This window comes from Orbicella faveolata, unplaced genomic scaffold (assembly GCF_042242905.1).
Source record: "Orbicella faveolata isolate gen_17 unplaced genomic scaffold, um_ofav_v1 contig_12, whole genome shotgun sequence".
In the NCBI taxonomy this organism is placed as follows: Eukaryota; Metazoa; Cnidaria; class Anthozoa; order Scleractinia; family Merulinidae; genus Orbicella; species Orbicella faveolata.
Window position 1 is genome coordinate 26,688,424 of NW_028301539.1, and position 23,494 is coordinate 26,711,917.

Here is a 23,494-nt window from a genome sequence, read left to right on the forward strand (position 1 = left end):
TGGTCACAGCAATTTTTCTTATGCGAGATATGCGGAGAAATTTTTTACACAAATTTATAGAGATTTGCAAGGAGACGCCATGCTGGTGCCCATCCGTATGGGCACCAACATGGCGGCCGGAAACTGGCAGAAACATCTGTCACTGAGTTTCGCTACAAAAGCGTGAATTTATCCCTCGAGGAACTCTAAAACATTAAAATAATACTTTTTCTAAGACGTGAACTGTTCAGATAACCAAGTTCTCTGAAATAAGTCACTCTTTTAACCATCATGACAGCTCTCTAGGCCGTCATGTAAATACCGTGTCACGCAAAAGCTTAGAAATTCAAGCGTAGTTTATCACAAAACCAAGAGCCCATTCGGAGCGAAAATTTGTATGAATATTAGTTTTCAGCTGCTCTCATGCATCATTTAAGTAAAATCTCAGGAAGATCAATAGATTTGTAGTTCGAATTTTAGTGACGTCATGTGAAAATCAGCTATATGACCCATTTTTTCAAGTGTGGCCCATTTTTCCAAGTTCGACCCCCTCCTTTCCCAGTACGCCCATTTTTCCCAGTGTGATCCATTTTTCCAAGTTCGACCCATTTTTGTAAGTGTGACCCAATTTCGGAGCCTGATGCAGGTTTTCAAGTGTGAGCCTTTTTTCAAGTGTGACCTCTTTTTTCAAAGTGTGACCCATTTTTCCTAGTGTGACTCAATTTTACAAGTGTGACCTTTCTTCCAAGTGTGACCCATTTTTCCATGTGTGACCCATTTTTCTAAGTATGACCCATTTTTCCAAGTGTGACCCTTTTTTCTAAGAGTGATTCATTTTCCAAGTATGACCCTTTTTAACAAGTGTAATCAATTTTTGCAATTGAGAGCCCCTTTTTCCTAGTGTGTCCCATTTTCCCAAGTGTGACCCAATTTTCCAAGTGTGATCCTTTTATTGCAAGTGCAACCCCCTGTTTTCAAAGGGTGACCCCAGTTTTTTCCAAGTGTGACCCATTTTTCCAGGTGTGACCCATTTCTGCAAGTGTGAACCCCTTTGTTCCAAGTGTGACCCATTTCTTCAAGAGTGACCCATTTTTTCAGTGTGACCCATTTTTCCAAGTGTGACCCCCGTTTTTTTGAAGTGTAACCAATTTTTCAAGTGTGACCCTTTTTTACAAGTGTAACATTTTTCCAAGTGTGACCCTTTTTTCCAAGTGTTACCCGCTTTTCTCCATGTGACCCAATTTTCCAAGTGTTACTTATTTTTCCAAGTGAGACCTATTTTTCCAAATGTAACCCATTTTTCAAAGTGTAACCCCATTTTTCAATTGTTACCCATTTTTTCAACTATGGCCCATTTCTCTAAGTGTGAGCGTGTGACCTGTTGTTTCAAGTGTGAAACCCCTTTTTTTCAAGTATGATCTAATTTTTCATGTGTGACCCACTATACTGAGGGTGACCCAGTTTTCCAGTGTTACTTATTAGTCCAAGTGTAACCCATTTTACCAAATGTTACTGATTTTTCAAATGTGACCCATTTTTCTCCAAGTTTGACCCGTTTTCCAGTTGTTACCTATTTCTCGAAGTGTGACTAAATTTTTTTAAATGTGACCGATTTTTCCAAGTGTGAACCACTTTTCTAAGTGTGACTCACTTTTCCAAGTGTAAACCATTTTTCTAAGTGTGATCCACTTTTCTAAGTGTGACCTATTTTTCTAAATGTGACCCATTTTTCCAAGCGTAACCCGTTTTTCCAAGTGTTACCTATTTGTCCAGGTGTGACCCATTTTTTCATGTGACCCATTTTTCCAAAAGCGACCCAGTTTTACAAGTGTGACCCATTTTTCGAAGTCGACCTTTTTATTTAGGTGTGACCCATTTTTTCAAGTGTAACCCACTTTTATAACTGACCCATTTTTCCAAATGTGACCCCTTTTTGCACCTGTTACCTATTTGTTAAAGTTTGATCCATTTTTCTAAATGTGACCCATTTTTTCAAGTGTTACCCATTTTTTCAAGAGTGACCCATTTTTACAAGTGTGATCCATTTTTCCAAATGTGACCCATTTTTCCAAGTGCGACCAATATTTTCAAGTGTGACCCATTTTCCCAAATGTTACCTATTGTTCCAAGTGTGACTCTTTTATCTTAGTGTGACCTACGTTTCCAAGGTTGACTCATTTTTTCAAGTGTGACCCATTTTCCTAATTGTGCAGTAATGACAGATTTGTAACCTGATTAGCATAAGCACCATGACGTCACCGGAAATTAGATAAATGTAAGCGGAAAATTACACAGGTTCTTTAGATGGGCTTTTGACTTCAAACAAAAACCACAGGACTCGACACGAACTGGCAACTTCCACAATGAGGACAGTGATGGGGGCGGGGGGCGGGGGGGAAGCTTACTATCTTAGCTTTTAAAATAGGGAAGGGGTTCATTAAAGGAACTTTACGGTACATCAATCAGGCCATAAACTTAACAGCTGGGGTCTTTTTCAGGGTCAGGAGGTATCTCATTTAACACACCCAGTGCAAAGCCAGTCTTCCGTGTCTTTCGCAGCCTCTCCATCTTACTATGAAGGTACCACGAAAAGTTCTCTTCATTAATTTTGACAGTGTACTAGGAGCGAGCGTAGAGTCCGTGACAAGTGTTTTTCCCTCAGTGTTCTCAAACTCATTAACAATGTTTGGATATCTGATCTTAATTAGCATAAATTTTTACGATTTTATATCTCCGTTTTCTCCTTAGTTTTGGTTTCGATTGCGAAGATATATCAAACACTCAAGACAGGGTTTACCACATTTCCAAATACCTCAAAACCCGTCAAAAATACTCCGCTACGCGTCGTATTTTCAACTCTCTTCTCGGTGTTTAGAAATGTGGTCAAACACGGTCTTTTGTGTTTGATATAATACTTGAAGTTGTAAATGGCTACTTGAAGTACCCCCGCTGTAATTCTTTCTTTTATTTACGAGAAATTCGGCCATCTATAAAAATTTATTTAAACGAAGGTAAGTATTTAACCTTCTGGGTTTTTTTTTTCACGTTTCTCAGCCTATCAGGAAATCGACTGTACACGAAATTTGACAGATCCCATTTGGTTTGTATCTAACATCAGTCATCCAGACACTCAAGATCAACTGGGCGAGGACCAGGAACACTTCGTCAATACCACATGGAAATGACCTTCGTTAGGCTCGAGCCGTATTAGAGCTTCCAGCCTTAAAACAATGGTAAAGACGCTCACGGATGCACAAGTGCTAGCAGTGATCACTGGAGTGAGTTGGACGTCAAATAACAGTAGCCGTCGGCTGTTCGTGACTTTATTACAAAGCTTAAGCAATGACAACGGCGACCACGAGGACAACGCCAAATAAAAATCAGAATTTACATTTTACCCTAGAATATCCCAATCGTCTAGATCTGTTCAGTGCTCCCATTGGTCTCAGAACTTGCTCAGGCTAAATATGTAACGCCAGCGTTCAACTCTAAGTCAAATTACGAAATATTAGCTCCCGTCGTTCGCGTTCTCCAAAATACACAGAACTTAGTCATTTCACTTTGTTTTGCAGAGGACAGCCAAGGAATGTCCAAAGATTTATAGTGCACGTGCACACGCATTGTTCTACTATGTTCTCGTTGCAGTTGCCGTCGTGGTTTGCTTGAGCTCTCTATTATTCACAGCACAATGTTTACAGCATACGATACAGAATCATCTAAAGTCCTTGAAATCGAGTTACGTTTGGTGCACAAGCGCCACGCTTGAAAAACAAATCCATTTCCGTGTTCCTCAATTTTATCCTTTCCCGTTTCCCTGTTCCTTTCATCTTTAGCCCAAGTTCTTCTTTATTTGAATTTGTACATGGTAAAAAAATGGCAATATATCCCTCACATGGTTCATTTAAAGTTCGCCATGATTTTGTGTTGACACAAGTAGTTGGTATTCTCGTAAACATAGGAGGGAACACAGACTAAATAATTCTTCCGCCGCAATATTAAAACTCACAACACCAAACAAGTACTACAACACACAAATGAAGTACATCAAAATCCTTTTAATAATAATTTATCCTGCAGCGAGAAAATTATTTAACAACTTGTACAATGGCCGATTTCTGTTTCTTTCGAATCTTTTTCACTTTTTCTGTTGCGTCTGCAAAAAATGTCTCCTGTTTAGCTTCCATTTCGTTTTGAATAAAACGCAAGCCAGCCAAGTTAAACCCAATAGTGTCCTGCAATAAAACAAACATGTACAAAAAATAATGTTAAGGTTTGAAAGATGACCATTTAGTTTGTTTCTCACAACTGAATGTAGTACACAGCGTAAAATTAGAAATATAAATTCTAAAAATTATCCCTCGTGGTTCACGTTGTCTACACAACGCAGAATTCGGTCATTCCACGTTGCATTCCCGTTGCCGTTGTGATTCTTTTAAAATCCCTATTTTCGCTCTCGCGCGATTGATCTAAAAGAGTCACGTGACTGAAAACGCCCCAGCTAAAACTGGGGAACATCCGAGTGATATTCCCCAATTTTCAAAACTGCACGTGTTGCGAAAAATATTTAAAGGATAATAAACACAAAAGCCTCCATTTGGCGCGAAAATGTGCCAAGACATTTGTCCTTGGACATTATCTGCTCCTCGAAGGTCACAGCTTCGGAACAGATGATGTCCGCGGACAAATGTCCGAGCACATTTTCGCGCCAAATGGTGGCTATTGTTTATATATTCTTGTTTTCGTTGTTGTTGCCATCAGAAGATACTTAAAGTTTGTGAGGTACGATAACGAAGGATAATTATTATGAACACCAAAACCTGCTGTAGTGATATTTGCAATTTCTCCCAAGCACCTCTATAGGAAATATGTGATGTACAGTATAGAGAATTTTAGGTTGACAATAAAGATACTGAAGCAAAACGTCGGTAGTTTGAATACGATTCGGGAAAAGCACCTCCTAAGACCAAGTCGTCTCATGCGCCGCCAAGTAAATTTGTCAAAAAATGTAAGAACAGTTAGTCGACTTTAGAGAGGACTGTCATTTCGACAGCGTGGCAGCCATTTTCTATTCGACCAAGAGAGACGGAGAAAAGCAACTGCGAGGAAGTAGGCGTGGGGGGGGGGGGGGGGGGGTTGCTCCATGCTTTCAAGGTCGGTGCCTCTGCAATGCAGGCCAGCTGTGATTCAAAAATGGAATAAAATTTGTCGTTTTGTGGGTGTATAATGTATTTACATGTATGTACTCACCCGCAGACTGTGAACACGAGATTTAGCGTGCTGTCGGAGTGAGTCGATCACTGGCACAAGAACATGGTTTGAGACGATCTGATTGTGGTGAATCCTGACAAAAAGATAAAACCGTATCACAAAGTCGCACTGACAGTCTTACTGATCCTAGTTAAGAAAATACCTCGACAGCGCTAGCTCTAAAGCTGTAAAACGGTGATCATAAAACGAGCTGTTTTTACAACGCAAGCACATGTTTCTAGTTTGCTCAGCGCATCATCAGTGATTCACAGAATGCAAACACAAGACAACTTACCTCAGAAGGAAAGAGAGGCATCTGCAGGACAATTCGACCTCCCAGCCGTGCTAGATTGAAGAGACCAACCAAAAAAATAGGAGTTATAGTTCAAAACTAAAAGACACTAGAAGATGGGAACCAAACATTAAAGAAACATCAGGTACTATACTCCAGTCCTTTTCTGTCGAGTCGAACCCAGACCCTTAGGACCGTGCAAATGCTCTTCCACAAAGCTATGGAGGTACTTAAAGTTCGTTTACCTGAAGCCAGTGATTGAGTAGTGTCAACATCTCCGTTGCAACACTGAATGGCAGGACTATCAGTGACTCTTCCAATTCACTGAAAAACAACAGCAAGCAAACACAAACTGAAAATGAAGCGATAAGAATCCCTTTAAACAGCGTCCTTGTAAAATCCGCCAAAAAGATAAACTCAGGTTCAACAAGCACTGACATCTTAATAAGAAGAAAGACTTTCATTGAGAGAAAACAGGCGGGAAATTGGTAAATTAGAAAGTGACGAGGTACCACTATCCACTATCCTACCGTATAAATATCAGCCTTGACCAATCAGAGCTATACGCCGACCATGCTAGCTTGACATCATCAGCATAGAATTCCTGCGTTCTTGGTCAGACTTTCTTTTTGCAAAGCTCATCGCGCGAGGCCCAGCATGAGCCTACTCGTATCCAACGCTCGCATTCAACAAGGGACTCAAAAATGAGCGTCTGCTTAATAACAGAGGCTCAAATAAAGTTCACATTTACATACCTTGAACGAATCTTCTTTACAACTTCAAGAACGTAACGAGCAGGCTGAAAATAAAATAAAATTATCAAAGGCTAGCTTGCGTCAATCTTGATTGGTAGGGCTCTCCATACCTCCACTTTATGCTGTGTATAGAGACATTTTCCACTGACTTGCAACCAAAATAATTTTTGACTGTTTTGTATTTATTTTGTTTCTATCCTGGCGCAGCGATAGACCATATTCGTATTCCCGGTATTGGACTGGAACAAGCTTGCAACCGAGGCTAATGCGGGAAGTCTTTTCAAATGCAAATGACATTAATCTCATTTAAATGACATTCCCCGCATGAGCCTCCACTGCAAGCTAGTTCCAGTCCACCAACGAGAATACGGGTATGGCCTGTTCAGTTTGCCGAAAGGACCTTTCGAGCAACTTCGAGTATAACAACCAGATTACCTACAAAATTCAGTTCAAAATTATCCTTGAAGGTCACCAACTAGGCACAATAAATTATATTCATACGATTTTCAAAAATGTTTGGCGTTGCAAACAGAAATACTTATGTTAGGTTCTCTCTAAGTTACAAAACTCGTGTAGCAAAATTCTCACCGTTATATTCCCATATGCAACCAGGATAGGATGGCGAGAAGGCACCTACGAATTGTAAAGGTTCGATATCATATTGAAGAAATTACATGTAAAAACTTGTAATGTGATTTATGCCCGTAAGTGGCTCTCACTGTTTGAGCCAATGCGTAAATACTAATGAAGAAAGCACCAAAAGGCTGGAAAAAAATTCCAACATCCCTATTTGAATTTAGATCTTATAGATACAAGGACCCCTTCTGAAGTTTATCAACAACGCTCGGTCTGTTTCACAACAAAAAAAACTATTCGGCTTGAGTCGCCCATCTCACCCCCTCCCCCACTTCCTTAAAAACGCTACTGAACAGCTTACATTATGAATTACACTACAAGGTACAGCCAATCAGAATACCAGAAAGCCGTTCAATATCCCACGGAATTACACTCAACCTTCCCATCGTGCACTGCTTTGATTGTGTTGGTCACTGTATTTTCTATGACATGCTATAATTAGTTATTCAACACTTTCTCGTAGCACACCATGAGATACCCTACAAGTCAATTTACATATGAGACTTCTAGAAAGCATCGTATAACTTGTATGTGTACTTCTCTCTTATTCTAAGAGTGCCGCAAATTTTCTTCAACTGAAATCTCATCAATACCTTCTCATGCGCACTGCTTTGTTCTTCCATCTTTGCTGTTTCGTCTTTGTAAAGCTCAATAGCCTCCATCAATCTCTCAGCCTACAACAACAATAAGAAACACTGAGTAAATGTTAATAATATTAGCGGCGGTGAACCTTGTTTACTTTCTATGCTCAATGAAGGAGCACGAAGCCGCTTTGATTGGAGGCGGACGATGAACAAAATTTGCAGCAAAATATTTTGCTATGATTGTATTGTATTGTATCCTTTGAAGATGACGAATTGCTCCCTTCTTTCAGCCTACGACAAAACCGTTTGCATTTTATTCCGCGCCCAAGACCTTGTATTCCTTTCATTTCCCTTGTTTCTAGATTTCTTCACAAATCGAACGTCTTAATCATAATTTGATTTTGACAGGAGAAAATACAATGTCGAATATAGAATTTCTCAAAAAGTAATTTCTCTTACCGCCTTCACGGTTTCCATCGTCTTTTTACCGGCCTTAACGGCTTCTCCATCCACCTCTCCTGGGATCTAACAAAGAGTAAAAAAGTCCTCAAGGAACCCAAAAAATAAACAGGCGAAAGCAGTAAAGCAATAATTTCATGTCCTCTCTTTTGCATTTCAGCTGTAGAAAATGAAATCCAGAATTTCATTTTTAAATTTTGAACGCTAAGACTCCTACAAATGAAAGTTTTAACAAGACATTCAGAGGTGTTACTACTGTAAACGACTTACCACTCGCTCTATGTTCTGTGCCAGACTCTCTTCAAATTGCTTCTCTCTCTCCTGCAGAAAAAGAGAATCAGTTTACGTTACATTCGAATGACAAAACCCGTAAAAAACACAAGCACGATATTAAATCAAACCTGCTCTCGTTCTTCTTCCACAAACAAAGGTTCATCAGTTTTCTCCCACAGCCGCAGAGATCTGTCATGAGAACCTGTCACCTGGAAAACAAAGATGAAAAACAAAAATACTGTTAGTAGCAGCTCTCATAAGCTTGTTATTCTATTTGTCATCTTAGTGTAAGAGCTGTTATTGTTTTGCGGCTGGGGCCATTATTTCAGTTGTTTGTTCTCTTGTCCTCTCAAAGGGTAGCAAGCCACCCATGTCAGACATTGTGAGAGCTGCCACCTGACCTCAAAAGAATCTATGTTCGGCATCTTAGCTCCTCATAATCATGTTACAGCATGATTTACTGGAATTGGTAGGTCATATAAGGTTCGGAGGAGCCAGACAGTGCTCACTTTTCTACGCATGAGGTAATTAGGAAGTTTGCCACTCCCATCTGTGCCAGCCACACTGGCTCACAAAGTTTACAAATGAAATCCTGCCTTCTGAATGGAAAGACAGGTACTATGAGAGTCAAATGTCTTGTCTCAGAGCACAGTACTACATGTAACTCTGGCCAGTGTACAGGCCCAGACTGCTCACAGCTCTTAAGTCCAAGACACAACCATTATGGACCTGCTGAGCTGGTTTATCAGAAACTAACCAAATAATCTCCATCTGGACTTATAGCGAGACACCACACCTCTGCATGATGACCCTGTAAAAAAAAAGTAGCAAGAGACAAGAGTGCTTTTAAAACGTTTTACTCACGAGTTTCTTAAATTGGGCCGGTAAATCAATTGAAAATAAATGTCACCAAGCGAGCAAATATATATTCTGCTTGCTTTAAACACAACTCATGAGGAACATAAAATGGCCACGAGGCAAAACTTTACCTGAAGTGTCGTTATGTGCTCAAACTTATCAGCGTCCCAGTATTTCACAGTCTTGTCTTTACTAACTGAGAAAAAGTAGTGGGTCTTTGGTACAAACTGCAGAAAGAACGAAGATCTGTGATAAGTAATAAGCAAGTCACTCAGTAAATACAGTTGGCTGCTTTGCGATTGGCTAAGAAATTTGGCAAACCAACGTAAAGATGATAAAACCTTCCACATGCTGTTGTTGATTCTTTGAACACCGCTTCAGTCATGGTTTAGGAACAGAAAGGCACAAAAAGCTACATACCTGCAAACCCATAATACTGAAAGAAAATACAGAGAAACAAAAGTCACCAACGGTCTAAATTAACAAAACTAATGTAAAATTAAGAAAGTGAAAAAGTATCTGGCTTTGACGAAAATAGGTATTGTAAAATTTGTAAAAGGAATTATAGACAGAGAGAAGTGCTCAGATGGGGAAGCAAGGCTATGTTTCAGAGGTAAGCTGATAGGGATAATACGACACCCAAGGCCATGTTGGCCATATTGCGGAAGTCCTTACACGACCGAGGCCCCTAGCACCAGCATCCAATCTGTCTGTTAATGCTTATTAAAAAAATCTCCCTCCATGTTTATAGTAACATTGTTTTGCCCAGAAAGCCACTGTCATCAACCTTAAAACTTTCCTCAGTGTATGTGCGAACCATCTGCACAAAACAAACAGTTACTGTCCCCAATACACCAGTTACCCCTAATTTATCACACACTCATACGATGTTTTTTTACCCACCTGTCATCGTGTCCAAATATCGATTTGTGACAGTCACCATAATCCAAACCCCAAATCTTAATGTTCTTGTCAGCTGATCCGGTGATAATCAAACTGCTATCCTGCCAAGATGTAGCGACAACATTATTTTATTTCACATAACGTTATTAGAGAGGAGCAGCTATTGATGTTATTTTGCATACGGTCATGGAAAGCTAAAGATGTGTAATTTGAATACATATATAGTGGAAAAAGCATGGAACAGCTTCAAAAGAGAGTAATTTCAGACTTGAAGAAAAGTCGCTCTAACCCTTATCTTTTGTACTGTTTGTTCTGTTGATAATCTATCAACAAACCTTTCTTATTTCCAACTTAAATTAATCCTTCTTTCCCATTTTCTCTTAACGTCAGTATTGCACAAAAGCAGAGCCACCTTCCCCTAAGTTGTCAAACACTGATAATTTGTATCAAGTTAACAAGGCAGTATAAATCATGTTAGTGAAAGATGCGAATGCAGCCACAATACTACTGGAAAAATGACCTTAAAAAATTTCAGGCTCTGAACGGGATTCGAACCCACGACCTTTGCGTTACCGGTGCAATGCTCTACCAACTGAGCTATCAAAGCCACATGAGAGCGGTCGTGTGTGAGTTCGGCTCTATATGTTCAGTGGACGTGATACTCGGCTCAAGCATATGAATTCCATGGTAATAGATGTCCAACAGTAGCAATTAAATGAAATAATGAAAGATGCGAATGCAGCCATAATACTACTGGAAAAATGACCTGAAAAAATTTGCTTGCTAGATTAGTTCCATCTGAGAGTGTATTTCATACTTACTGACGAGATGTCCAGGGTCATAACAGGAAGTTTGTGTCCATATAATGACAGAAAAAACTATAAAGTACAAAGAGAAAGACTGCGTTTAATTTTTCGTCCATACTTCGGCAAAATACAAGGCAGTTGAAATTCAGCGCACTATGACTACTGGAGCTATACTGCATAGTATTAATTCATATGACAGTCTTCAATTAAAAAGTTCTACCGTTTAAAAACAGGAAAAGACTATTGATCTAGTACCAATTTCAGTGGAACCTCGCCTTACGGTCACCTCGTTAATACGGCTTCAATTTTTGCAAAATTATATGTGCATTTTGAATGCTTATTAAAAATTGTGATATATCTGTTAAGATGTCACTCAGTTTAGACCAGTCATAAGGTTTGACCCTACCCGTTAATACGGACAAATTTTCATGGCCTTTTGGTAACCATATTAACAGGCTTTCACTGTACTACCTAAAAAGCTGGACTAACCTTCAGTGTGTCCGCAAAGAAAATCTTGACTGTACAATCAAGAAGACTAACAGCAAGCAGTCTTTGATTAGCACTGAAACAAGAGCATAACCTCAGTTCCAGAAATGACAGATTGAATCCTTCACTACTACGTGTATGTAATATATGATCCACAGACTCACAGGTTAACATCAGGTTAGAAAACCATTTATTTTCTTTCACTGGGAGGAAAAAGGTTAATAAATTTTCTCTTCCAACAACACAGATATCTATTTTTAAAAACAGATATCATGTCCATTGTATCCATGTCAGCACTGGCAACTGCAACATCTCAGCCATTAAACTAAGCTTCAAATACACCAGATGCTAATGTGGTTGCTTCGAAACAAAACCTCAGACCATACCTGTACTTCACACACAGAACCTCCTCCTTCAGTTTAAATGTCTGCACATGAGTGATGCTCAGTCTTTTACTGTTGAAACAATCACATGGTTAAATGGTTAAAATGTATCTGCCATTTTATTTTTTAAGTGATGAATTAATTGCACATATCAAAATGTATGTTAGTAGTTTCTAACCTAACTTGAGAGTGCTGGGCATCTGACACCAGCTCAAACTCCCAAAACTTGACAGTAGAGTCTCCACTTCCAGACACAAAGCCACGCTAAAAGAAAGAACAATAACAGGGAATGAAAAACGTTCAGTATACAAGTCCCACAACTGAACACATTGCGAGATGTTAGGATAAGAAACACACAATACACTTTCACAAATGCTTGCATATCCTGTTTTCAATGGCATTATGTCTACTGAACAGATGCACATTCTCCGTTTTTTTTTTTTTTCCAAAGAGTAGATATCTGGGATCGTGTGTTCAGGAGGCATCTGTGGTCAAGTGTACATCAATACACCTCAATCGATACCCTTTATCAACCCTCAATCAGCACTCAAAGGATACTTGATCGACACCTCTGATATCAACACTCGATCAACATCTCAGCCGACAGTTGATTGAGAAACGACTAATTGTCTATTGCTACATATGAGTCGGTTGTCACTCAGCCAACTACCAACAAACTGTCGATCAAGTGTTGATCAAGTGTTGACCAAGTGTCTGCCGAGTATTGATCAAGATGTTGATTGAGTGTCGATCGAGATGTCGATCAAGATGTCGATCAAATGTCAATCGAGATGTCGATTAAGTGTTGATCGAAGGTATTGACTGACACCCTACTGCGGATGCCTTTAGCGCACATGATACGATATCTGTAGGATTCATGTACCAGGAAATCATTGTTAGAAGTTAACAGCTCGTTCAAATGTACATACTTTGTCAGAGGCTAAGGAAACAGACCACACTGGACCCTCATGAGCATCTACTGCCTCCAATAACTGACCAGATGATATGTCATAAATCTCTAGCTTGCCAGCCTGCCATAAAACATAACAGCAGAGGAATACAACATTACCCACACCTATATGCCAATAACAAATGTTATAAAAATGATCCTAAAAATGTCTGTATACTAAGTAAAGCCAACAGCCTTTTGTAGAAGATTTGAAATGCACTCCATATGAGATCTATATGGATCCCTATCCCAACCCTCCCCCCAACCCCTCCTCAGTGCAGTGGAGCCCCATTAAATTTAATGTGGTCTCCAACAGGCCAGAAAAATCTGGCCGTATTGAAGGTTTTTTTTTAAATAAGAAATTGACTGACCAATACAAAGTGGCCATAGTAATGGGGTGGCTGTGTGAACAGGTTTGCCTTAAGCTACAGGGTTCCACTGTATTGCCAAGCAGATGCATTTTATCCCTGCCCAAGACAGAAAGTGGGTAACTGTGAGGGGATTTGACATAATAAATGCAAGTATTAAAACGAATTTTGACAGAGGTTGCACCCCTCATAACAAGCATTTTACATGTACATGTAGGTTTTGCAAATAGCCTAGCTTGCCACTACTCTCTCCATAGAGGTCCTGGCCTTGAATACTGTTGTGCCATGTTGGTAACATAATGAACATTTGATCCTTCTCATTGTACATGAAGCTCTACCTTGGTTCCGATGATGACATGCTTGTCTCCTGGCACAAACATGGAACTGAGTGCATAGCCTGTTGTCACTGTTCTTATCGGTTGGCGTGATGATCTGAAAAAGAGTTTTTTTCTGACAAATTATTACACTGGATTATGAAAGCAACAATATTGCAAAATAATTTGTAAGAAATACACTGTAAGGTACACATTGTCGCAAAACAGCACAAATTCCTGGTAAATAATATACACATACTGTAGTTGTTATAACATGCAAGCCATTGGGACAGTACAATATTAATTTTTCTACCATGCCATTGAAAATACAGCCAATCAGAATACAGGAAAGCTGATGTATATTTGATGGTTTTAGATCCAACCTTCCCATCATGCGCCGCATACGTGTATATGTCACGATTGTGTTGGTCACTGTATTTTCTATGGCATGGTATAAAATAGTTATGCAGCGCTTTCTCTTGGTAGACCATGGAATATCCCACTTGTCACTTGTATTTTCTTGGTACTCACACTCGCCTAAAGGCTTGTGTGTTTACTGAGAAAATACAAGTGGCTTGTGGGATATTCCCTGGTCTACCACTCAAAAGCATTACAAAACTATTAAAAAATTTAAACTGTAATTATTATATTAAAGCAATGGATTCTGCACCTGTTCCAGACTTTAATTGACTCTTGCGAGCCTGACAATAAGCAGGAGCCATCTGAGTTAAAGCATAGAGTTCTAAAAGAAAAGGTATACAGTAAATAAAAACACAATTTGTTTATAAAATGTTATCAGCAAATTTCTCAACTTCAGCTTGTTAAGTCCATGATTGTGTCATTCCATTTCGTCATGAAATATTGCTGTGCATAAATAAGCCATCAACCTTTCTTTTTCCTCTCTAACGGTAAAAACAATCATGAGGTGTAACTTTTTAAAACTTAAAGTAGTCAGTAGCAAAAAAATGATTCTAACCTGACATCAGATCTGTGGCCAGGTAGTGTTACAGATGACACACAAGATGATTCGACTGGTTTCAGAGTAACTGAGTATAACTGAACAGTATTGTTTTGGAGTAATAAAAGAACCTGAAAAAAAAAAAAAAAAAGAATGAAAGAAAAAAACCATCAAGGTCAGCAATGCCAGAACAGTGGACTTGTAATCATCCAAGTATGCCTTTTAAAACCTGCACAGCCAGGAAAAATTACAACAACATAGAGCAATACATGTACATGTATAGTGCTGGTAAAACCTCTACTAGATCTCCAAGATCGTCAAAAGTAGCTGGCTGCTAACAAAGATAATGGTCTCAGCCACCTAGGCCAATATTGTTTAATGAGTCTTAGAAAAGACTTCAATTAATTTTAGTACATGTTACAAGTGTAAACCAGCTGCCTGCTCCAACAAAATGCCACCGACATGTACATGTACATGTACTTCAGAACTATGTCAGTGACAATCAATGCTTGATATCTATAAAATAATCTAGATATGAATCTAATTTGACAAAATATGCCCACATTTCATTGCAGAAAAACCATTCTAATTATGCTCAGTTTTCATGAAAAATCCCACATATACTGTTATCAATAAAGCAAACCCCTGCCTACATGTAGCCCTCGGCAAAAATAGACAGTTATAATACAATTGATCGCCCAAACAAAGAAACCGCATGCCTTGCTCCAGAGGTTTAATTTTCTGAAGTCTAGTACAAAAATATCAGCAAATGAATCTTCTAAAATATGATTTTTGATCAACACAATCGAAAAGGCAGGGAAAATACCTTTAATTCTTCGGCAGTTTTATCATAGTACAAGTCAAAGGATCTGCAATGATACAATCAGTAAGACAGTTAAAAGCGTTCTATGCTATTGTACAAATGTTGTAAGATACAAGTCCAGTAACTGGGCATGAATTTTATTTTTATAGTCAAACAATAGACACAATTGAGAACAGATTTATTATGTCTGTAAGTTCTGGGTTTCCTTACTTGATCTTAGAACGCAGTTTAAGAGAATGTATTCTTTGAAGTTCATCTTCTACTGTTCTTGTAACTTCCAGATCTAATTCTAATTCCTTCAAATACAATTTAATCAGCAGAACAACTATTAGGAATTACAAATATACATATATTGGCTTGTTCAATGAGAGTAAGGACATCCAATGAAATATTCTTAGTATGTCACACTGATATCAAGAAAAACTGGGAAAAGTATCATAGCCTGAATTGAAATTACTGACTGTAGGGTTAAAGGTTGAAAGTCTGTTTCAATGCACTGCATTGGATGGAGAGGCTGAGTGACTCATTTGCATTGTTGTTTTTTAACTCTGGGTTCTGTAGCATGAAGCCGTAAGTCTAAGAAGGAGTATTGTTACTCTCTGTGGATCAACTGTAACTCCATTACAAGGGGAATGTCAGATTACCTAACACTTGGCATTGCACGTTAATACCTCTTGGTAAAGTGTAACACTGTGTAGTTTAATTGCCTGGCCTAGCAACCAAGGCCACAGCATGAACCCCTGGACAAGAACTGCATGAGGTTCTTTGAGTTAACTTAAGTTTACATACCTTTTCACTGTTTTCTTTTCTTGCTTTTTTCCTAAACAGTACAAAAAGAAATTTATATCTTGCTGTTTAAACAAATCTATTTTAAAACAAAAATTATTTTACATTTCTTAACAAACCTTTGCCTCTTTAATTTCTTTTGTAGATGTTTCTGGATTTCTTCGTCATTTAAAATTTTGAACAGTTCAAGCTGTGAATCATTGCCCTATATTGATGAGAAAAGGTGAATAAAATTATTCTAACACAAACTAATATCAGAAGCATAAATTTACTACCAGCCTGCAGTCTGCTGCTAACCATACCAGACATCCTAAGAAGGTTTGTGAGGAATCAGCCATTACTGCTACCACTCTTTCATGGCTGTGACGAAAAATTGAGCCAATAAGTGTACAAGACAGCGGACCTCCCTAAAGGAAATGAAGGATTTTCAAATCAAATTGGCAACACATGTATCCTGTAATTTTTGCAATTCTTATTATAAACAAACTCTAACATATTATTAGTTAAAGTTGGTTTATAAAATGAACAAAAACTCCCCTCTGGAGCCTCTCCATATCTTTAACCCAAGGCTGTTGCCCAAGAAAATTTTTAAGGAGCCCTTTGGGCTCCTAACTTTTGAAGTTAGGAGCCCAAGCCACTTTTTTAGGGGCCCAGTATAAAAGTTGCTGTGGCCAATCCTGGGGTTGGGGGTTTGCAGAGGGAAGGGGGTTTGCAGAGGGAAGTGGGTTTGCAGAGGGAAGGGGGTTTGGAGCAATTTGGTACATTTTGGGGAGGGGCCTGGGGGGTGTCCCCCTTCTCTCTGTTGAGATTTTCCTTGAGACACTAATATCACTCAAATTTTTGGAATCAAGCATCCAGTGAAAGGTGATCACTGAGGAAGAATACTATCTTACAACCATTCCAAGTTCCTACTTTATACTGAGTCAGCAACACTACAAAGAGAAATCTGTGTCTTTAAAGGTTGCCAATTCACAGAAGACTTTGCTAAATGTAACATACAAGTAATCACCGTGTAATTAACACTGACAGTGACTGCTTGACCTTCCAGTACTGGTTTACATGTACATGTACCTCAGTTGTTTTTGCTTCTGATTCTTCATCTAATTCTGCTTCTTTGGCACTTCGCTTTCCATCTTGCTTCTCACTGTTTTTTCTGGATTCCTCTGCATCACTCTCAGTCCCACTATTAATCTTCCAAACTCTTAATTCACTGTCTGAACATCCAGTTATCAACCTTGTTTCATCATGGGACACAGTAAAGCCCCAAACCTAAACAGCCAAAAAATCAACAGCACCACAAAGTATTCTTCCAGAACAAATTTTGGCTCTTTTAAGCCAAAAATCAAGAATGTTTTCACTATTTAAGGGTAACTTCTGTACTGTCCGCTTTTGTCATTTAGAAAATAAAATAAAAAAACACAATGAATCATGAGACAATCAAAGTTTGATCCACAGAATACAGTTGGAGCCCTTTAATTTGAATTCCCCATTATTTCTCACTCAAAACCATTTCCCCTGGATTTGCCCCTCAATCATTTACATTGTACTATTGGTTATTTCAAACTCTCGCTATTTGGATTTATTTTTCATTTCCCCTGAGAGTTTGAAATAGTGGGATTCAACCGTATGTGAATTCCAGTGACCTGGAATACAAATGAGAAAGAGGTAGTTAAAAGAGGCTCCTAATAAACTAGCAATTCTGAAAGAGAGACATTTGCCTAAAACAAAGCTTATAATGATTATTCAACTGACTAACTATAGATTTCCTTATAACTGTATCTGCTACATGTACACGAGATAAAATCTTCTTGCGGTCTAGACAAATTTTGAGTCATTCTCTACATTTTAATGTCAAGTGCTAAAGTACATGTCATATACTAACCTCACTCCTGTGACCAACAAGAGTAAGAAAACAGTGTTGTGTGTCAAGATCCCAGAACTTTACAAAACTGTCCTTAGAACTGATGAAAAGAAACCAAAATCATAAGCTCAATCTAATGTTAGTAACTACATGTATTAATTATTGTGGGAGGCATGCTGATGTAATGTTTAGTGTCAGTAGTGGACTCCAGCTGGTGCCATGTGTATTTGGTTGAATAGACTTGCACACTTTACAGTGAGGAGGGAGCACTTGTAGCAATTATTCTATTTGGTTCAGGCTTTAAAACATGAATAAAAGTGTTTGTTTTACGAATCACATGACAATGTGTAAATTTGTCCATGGTAACTGGTGTCAGTGAAGGTTAGTTTCATGGCTCATGTCCAAGCTATGGTGGAAGCCAACCTAATTCAATTTTTTTATAAACCAATCAGATGCGAGTAGATAATTTGTGCATCCAGTCCAGAATAAAACTGTTGGAACAAGGAATAAATTTGATGTTCAATACTGAATTTTGACCTTTTCTGCAATGGGTAAATCGATTGACATCTTCCTTGAAATTTGGCAATTGTTTAATTACCATGACAAGATGAGCACTAATTAAAATGTTTGTCATCACCCACCTTGTTATCAGGATATTCTGACTTCTCATGAAAGAACATTGTGTTATAAGTCCTTTGTGGCCTTTAAGACTAGATACATTGCAAGAAAAAGAACAGATTGAATTATTGATAAATTAATAACAGTTCACCTGTTGTGCTTGTCCAGGCCTAGCTGTGCAAATATAAAGTTCTGTAGAATTTACAAGTTAAACTTCCTGAATTGATTTCCCACCAACAACCTCAGCTACTATTAAAACAACTAAAAAGCATAATATTGTTTTAAGATCCTCACCGGTAAATACCTGCTTCATTAACAGTGTCCCAAACAATAACGTCAGTGTCCTGGATTACCAAGGAAAACAGGAGTGATTGATACATGTCTACAGGTAGGGTAGGCAGGACAGGTAGGTAATCTTTATTTGTCCACGGTATTAATTCACACTGACATGCTCTTCCTTTGACATGTATCACGAAGGGGATAAGTATTTATTAACAGTCATTAAAAAAGTTCTCAAGACAAGACACATGGGAATATTTTATAAATAACCTTTGACAATAAATGATTTTGATAAAAATACATGTTACACATGCATACGGTAAAAGGTAAAGTCTGCATACGAGCCAAGTGGCCCATCAGGCCGGAGCTTATCCCGGTTTCCGTAGCATGAAGCGACTAGGAGTATTTCTACTCCCGCCTGGATGGGATGCTAGTCGTATTGCATCGCAGGGTTACCCCCAGCATTAAGTTTGCTGGTACCCATTTATACACCTGGGTGGAGAGAGGTACTGTGAGAGTTAAGTGTCTTGCCCAAGAACACAACACAATGTCCCCGGGCAGAGCTTGAACCCGGACCGCTCGATCCAGAGACAAGGGCACTGACCATGAGGTCACCGCACCTCCCATACACACATGCATACAAAGGTATACAATTACGCACATGATCCAAAATGACATCAATGTTTATCAACATGAAACATCGCTATTACAGCATTTTATAATTTTCTGGGGCAGTACTAGGGAGTTGAACATCTCCTAAGGTATACCTCACTCATTACTGTCAGTACTAGTTTTCTACTCATACGACAGACTAGTTTGAAGAAAATACCCTTGATCCAGAAACTAGCCTTCCACCAGAATCGTCAAATGTAAGTACAGCGACTGCTGTCTTGTGGCCACTGTTGTCAAACAGAGAAGAGTTAATGGGAACATTTACAAGTAAACAAGATCTCCTTCTTGAAATCTTCCACTAGCATTATACCAAATGATAACTAAACTTTATAGTATACTACGACTACAATTGTATATATGTAACTGGTTGAGGAGAACAAAAAAACTTGTTTTGTTTTTTAATGCAACCACTGGGTGTTTACCTGAAGGTTACTTGACAACTTTTAGCTTCTAATTTCCACAGCTTGACTGTTCCATCTTCATAGCTACATGAAGAAATATGTGATAAAATAGATTTCGTAATATACATGTATCCTCTATCCTAGTCAAATTAGAATTTGACGATTTTGGTTTTTGTAGAAGGAGGAAAACTGGACAACCAGGAGAAAAACCCTCGGAGCAAGGGGAGAGCCAACAACAAACTCAACCCACATGAATACATGTGGTATGGATGTACTTTGTAAGTACTAGCTCCCCTACTGTAGTACTTTGCAGTACCATCCCTGCTGTCCTAATACATCCTGAAGACTAGTTTCAATTTCAGATCAACATTATCTTACCCAACAGCTAGAATTTGTTGATCAGGACTGACTCGTAGAGCCGTCACTTCATGCTTGTCTCCCTTCAGTACAGAAACCTGTAACAGTTTATCAAGAAAACAACATCAGTGTTGTGGCACACTCGAAAATAAATTCAGCTGTGAGATAAGTCATGTGAGATAAATAAACAGCAAACTCTTCCAATTAACACATCAAAGTAAAATCAAAGAGATGATTCTTTACACACAGATCACTTATTTCATTTCTATTAATATAGTGACACATGTACATACTGGAACACAATGCCTGTGACTTACTTTTCACAAAGGTCTCAAATAATAAATCATCCACCAATTGTACATAAGCTTATTCCATCTGTTTCTTTTGAGGTGTTATTTGAGGACACAACAAGTGCAAGTATGGACGCATAAGAGAAAATGCTTTCCATTTTAAGATAAACTGGCACCAAAAATGTTTCTTACTTTCGACAGCATGGAGCTTTACTTGTGTTTTGCTGATCAAAATAATTAAGTTGATTTTGCAGTGTTTGTACAGGTTTGTAGTGACATTCAACTGTAAAATGCACACTGCACTGTCTTTATCAGGCATCATAGTTCTCAATTAAAGTCAGTCAAATTGTGATCACAATAAACTAACCCTAAGGGAAAAAAATAAGCTTATATTTCTCGCAGTTTGTTGCCTGAGAAGTCGTAAATTTATGTACATGTACCTTTTCTCCTCGCCTCACATCCCAAACAACAACACTCTCCAGCGTTGGACAAACTGCATACAGCGTGACTTGCTTGCTTGCCTGGTTAGCCCGTCTCCTGACGAACACAATATTCGCTTTTACGCTACAGACAACGCCAAAACAAGCGGACTGCACGTATCTTAAGTATGCTTTTGTGAGAACCATGTTGTTTTCAGTCCAGCTACACGTGAAGTCAAGAACAGCTGTATTCCATGTAAGAACACACATAATGTCGTATTCCTTTGTAACCACCCCTCGCGGATACGCGCGAGCTGCCACACGCGAGAAATACGGTGGGAACTGAAGGGTTGTTCAGCAGGTTCAGAACTGGATACGTGACTGAATTAGTACTCTCGGCGATAGAGAGCAGAGAGTAGAGAGTGCTTCTTCGGATTGGGAAATGGAAACGTAAGGTTATATCTCCACAGTTGCCTCACGTGCACGTCCGATTTAAACTGTAGATACCCAAACCCCTATATCAAATTAAAGCTTATAGAGCTGGCTATCAAGTTGTCGAATTTTTACGACCTCTGAATTCGAGCGTCCAATTCACCTTTTGAAAGTTACAAGTAAAAGCGAATTTTGTTTTTCGTTTATCTAATTTGTCCCTCAGTTTCCGGACCTAAAGCGTTAAAAAATCGTGTCCGCGATTTGCCATAGTCAATTTCAGTGAAAAGTTATAAAAAATTTTCGAAATGGGATTTAAAAAATATGGAATAATCGTTGAAAAATCACTCACGATTTTTTTTGTTGATTATATGTGAAGCCAGCTACTGTCCAAATTTGAGGGCAAACGTATGAACAAATTCCCTTTGACTTGTAGCTTTCAACAGGGACCCAAAAGATGATTCGGCCGCTCACATTAAGAGGTCGTGAAAAATTTCGCAATTCATTTTCTCTCGAGATTCTTGGCTCTATGAGCTTTAATTTGATATAAGGGTTTAGGTATCTACAGTTTAAACCGGTCGCGCTTCATCACTTGGACGCGAGACACCTATACGGTAACCTTACCTATTTGGGGGAATTTAACTTTGGGCAACTCTTAACTCCCGTAACAGACCAATTGCTGTTTTTCAGTGTAACGCAATTCAAAATAGATCAAAATAAAAATCAAAACTGGCCAATAGATAAAGTCCAGATTCTGGGAAATGAAAGAAGGTAAATATGCAAAGACTCTCGCCAAAATTCTGGTCACAGCAATTTTTCTTATGCGAGATATGCGGAGAAATTTTTTACACAAATTTATAGAGATTTGTAAGGAGACGCCATGCTGGTGCCCATCCGTATGGGCACCAACATGGCGGCCGGAAACTAACAGAAACATCTGTCACTGAGTTTCGCTACAAAAGCGTGAATTTATCCCTCGAGGAACTCTAAAACATTAAAATAATACTTTTTCTAAGACATGAACTGTTCAGATAGCCAAGTTCTCTGAAATAAGTCACTCTTTTAACCATCATGACAGCTCTCTAGGCCGTCATCTAAATACCGTGTCACGCAAAAGCTTAGAAATTCAAGCGTAGTTTATCACAAAACCAAGAACCCATTCGGAGCGAAAATTTGTATGAATATTAGTTTTCAGCTGCTCTTATACATCATTTAAGTAAAATCTCAGGAAGATCAATAGGTTTGTAGTTCGAATTTTAGTGACGTCATGTGAAAACCAGCTATTGTAACTTTTAATGGCAATATTTTTGGTGTTTCTTTTCAATAAACATACTCTGTAAATTAGGTATGAAGATCCTCTCGGCGAACGTAATAAAACTTCTTGTATTGTATTTAAAACAGCGTTTCTTCGCAGCGTAAATAGCAATTAACCCTTCGAGCCCCAGTTACGCATATACGCGTAATTGATGGTCGTGCTCTTTGTACCACTTGTGACGTCATCAATTTAAATGTCATCAGATATTCTTGATAAGCAGATAGTAGAGCTAGGATGGCCCTTTTCGTACAACGGTCGATTTTGGATATCGACGACATTCTGACGTAGCAAATTGGAAAACAACGTTATCAGTTTTGGTGCAAAAATGGTGGTAAAATGGTCCACTATGCCTATAATTGATCAACGTCCATTTCTAGATTTGCCCATAATTAACACCCAACGTTTTACGGCAGCCAGAAAGAATATGCAACGCAAAAAGTAAGCTAAAGTAAAAGTGCCGAGGAAAAGGAAAGGAAAGGGCCAAGAAAAAAATTGAGAACGGGTAATGGCAAAAAAAAAAAAAAAAAAAAAAAAAATTGCACCGAATTGAAATGTTGCACAACTTTGTACCTAATCTTCGGGAAATCTATCTTTTTGGTGAAACATAGCTTTTTTTTTAGCAAAACTAGGCCCATTTAGCGTCACGGCAGCCAAGAAAAGCTGATTAAACGGTTCAAAACGGTATTTTTTGTGAAAATCTGGTAACCAAAGGATTACGGATTTACACTACAAGTGACATTTCAAAATTCTCTCAAAATTGCACGAGCCTTTAGGCAAGTGCAATTTAAAAGAATGTTCAAATATCACTTGTAGTGTAAATCCTAAATTGCTCGAGCCTTCATACCATACCTCATTTATTATATGACTGGGAAAATCAAGAAGGCGCTTGCGTTAATTTGCACCGCAGTGCAAATTAAAAATTAACGATAAATTGGCCTCCCCTCAGCCAATCACAATGAACTTATCAGTTATATAATAACACAAGTAGTTTAAC

General features: G+C 38.6%; 1 protein-coding gene across 1 annotated transcript; it reads right to left on the minus strand.

Annotated features, from left to right (window-relative positions):
* Positions 1-4,014: 4,014 nt before the first annotated feature.
* On the minus strand, positions 4,015-21,026 carry LOC110063881 (WD repeat-containing protein 3-like). The gene is made up of 35 exons (XM_089283049.1): positions 20,778-21,026; positions 20,069-20,145; positions 19,712-19,774; positions 19,447-19,516; positions 18,633-18,682; positions 18,362-18,430; positions 17,742-17,820; positions 16,931-17,128; positions 16,162-16,266; positions 15,979-16,064; positions 15,863-15,893; positions 15,284-15,369; positions 15,077-15,119; positions 14,269-14,381; positions 13,963-14,034; positions 13,317-13,410; positions 12,591-12,692; positions 11,840-11,925; positions 11,665-11,733; positions 11,282-11,354; positions 10,808-10,864; positions 9,987-10,087; positions 9,504-9,519; positions 9,215-9,310; positions 8,983-9,036; positions 8,354-8,434; positions 8,223-8,273; positions 7,953-8,018; positions 7,503-7,583; positions 6,862-6,906; positions 6,274-6,317; positions 5,764-5,842; positions 5,522-5,571; positions 5,227-5,320; positions 4,015-4,211 (listed from the first exon to the last, which is right to left on the minus strand). The coding sequence occupies exons 1-35, from the start codon at positions 21,024-21,026 to the stop codon at positions 4,065-4,067; spliced, it is 2,877 nt and encodes a 958-aa protein (XP_089139175.1). The 3' UTR covers positions 4,015-4,064.
* Positions 21,027-23,494: the final 2,468 nt, after the last annotated feature.

Coding starts and splice junctions, on each gene's coding strand:
- LOC110063881 (XM_089283049.1), bottom strand. CDS start 21,026: ATGTGTGTTCTTACATGGAATACAGCTGTTCTTGACTTCACGTGTAGC. Junction 13,411..13,962: donor TCAATTAAAGTCTGGAACAG/GTGCAGAATCCA, acceptor ACTCTTTTTCAG/ATCATCACGCCAACCGATAA. Junction 7,584..7,952: donor CGATGGAAACCGTGAAGGCG/GTAAGAGAAATT, acceptor TTGTTGTTGTAG/GCTGAGAGATTGATGGAGGC.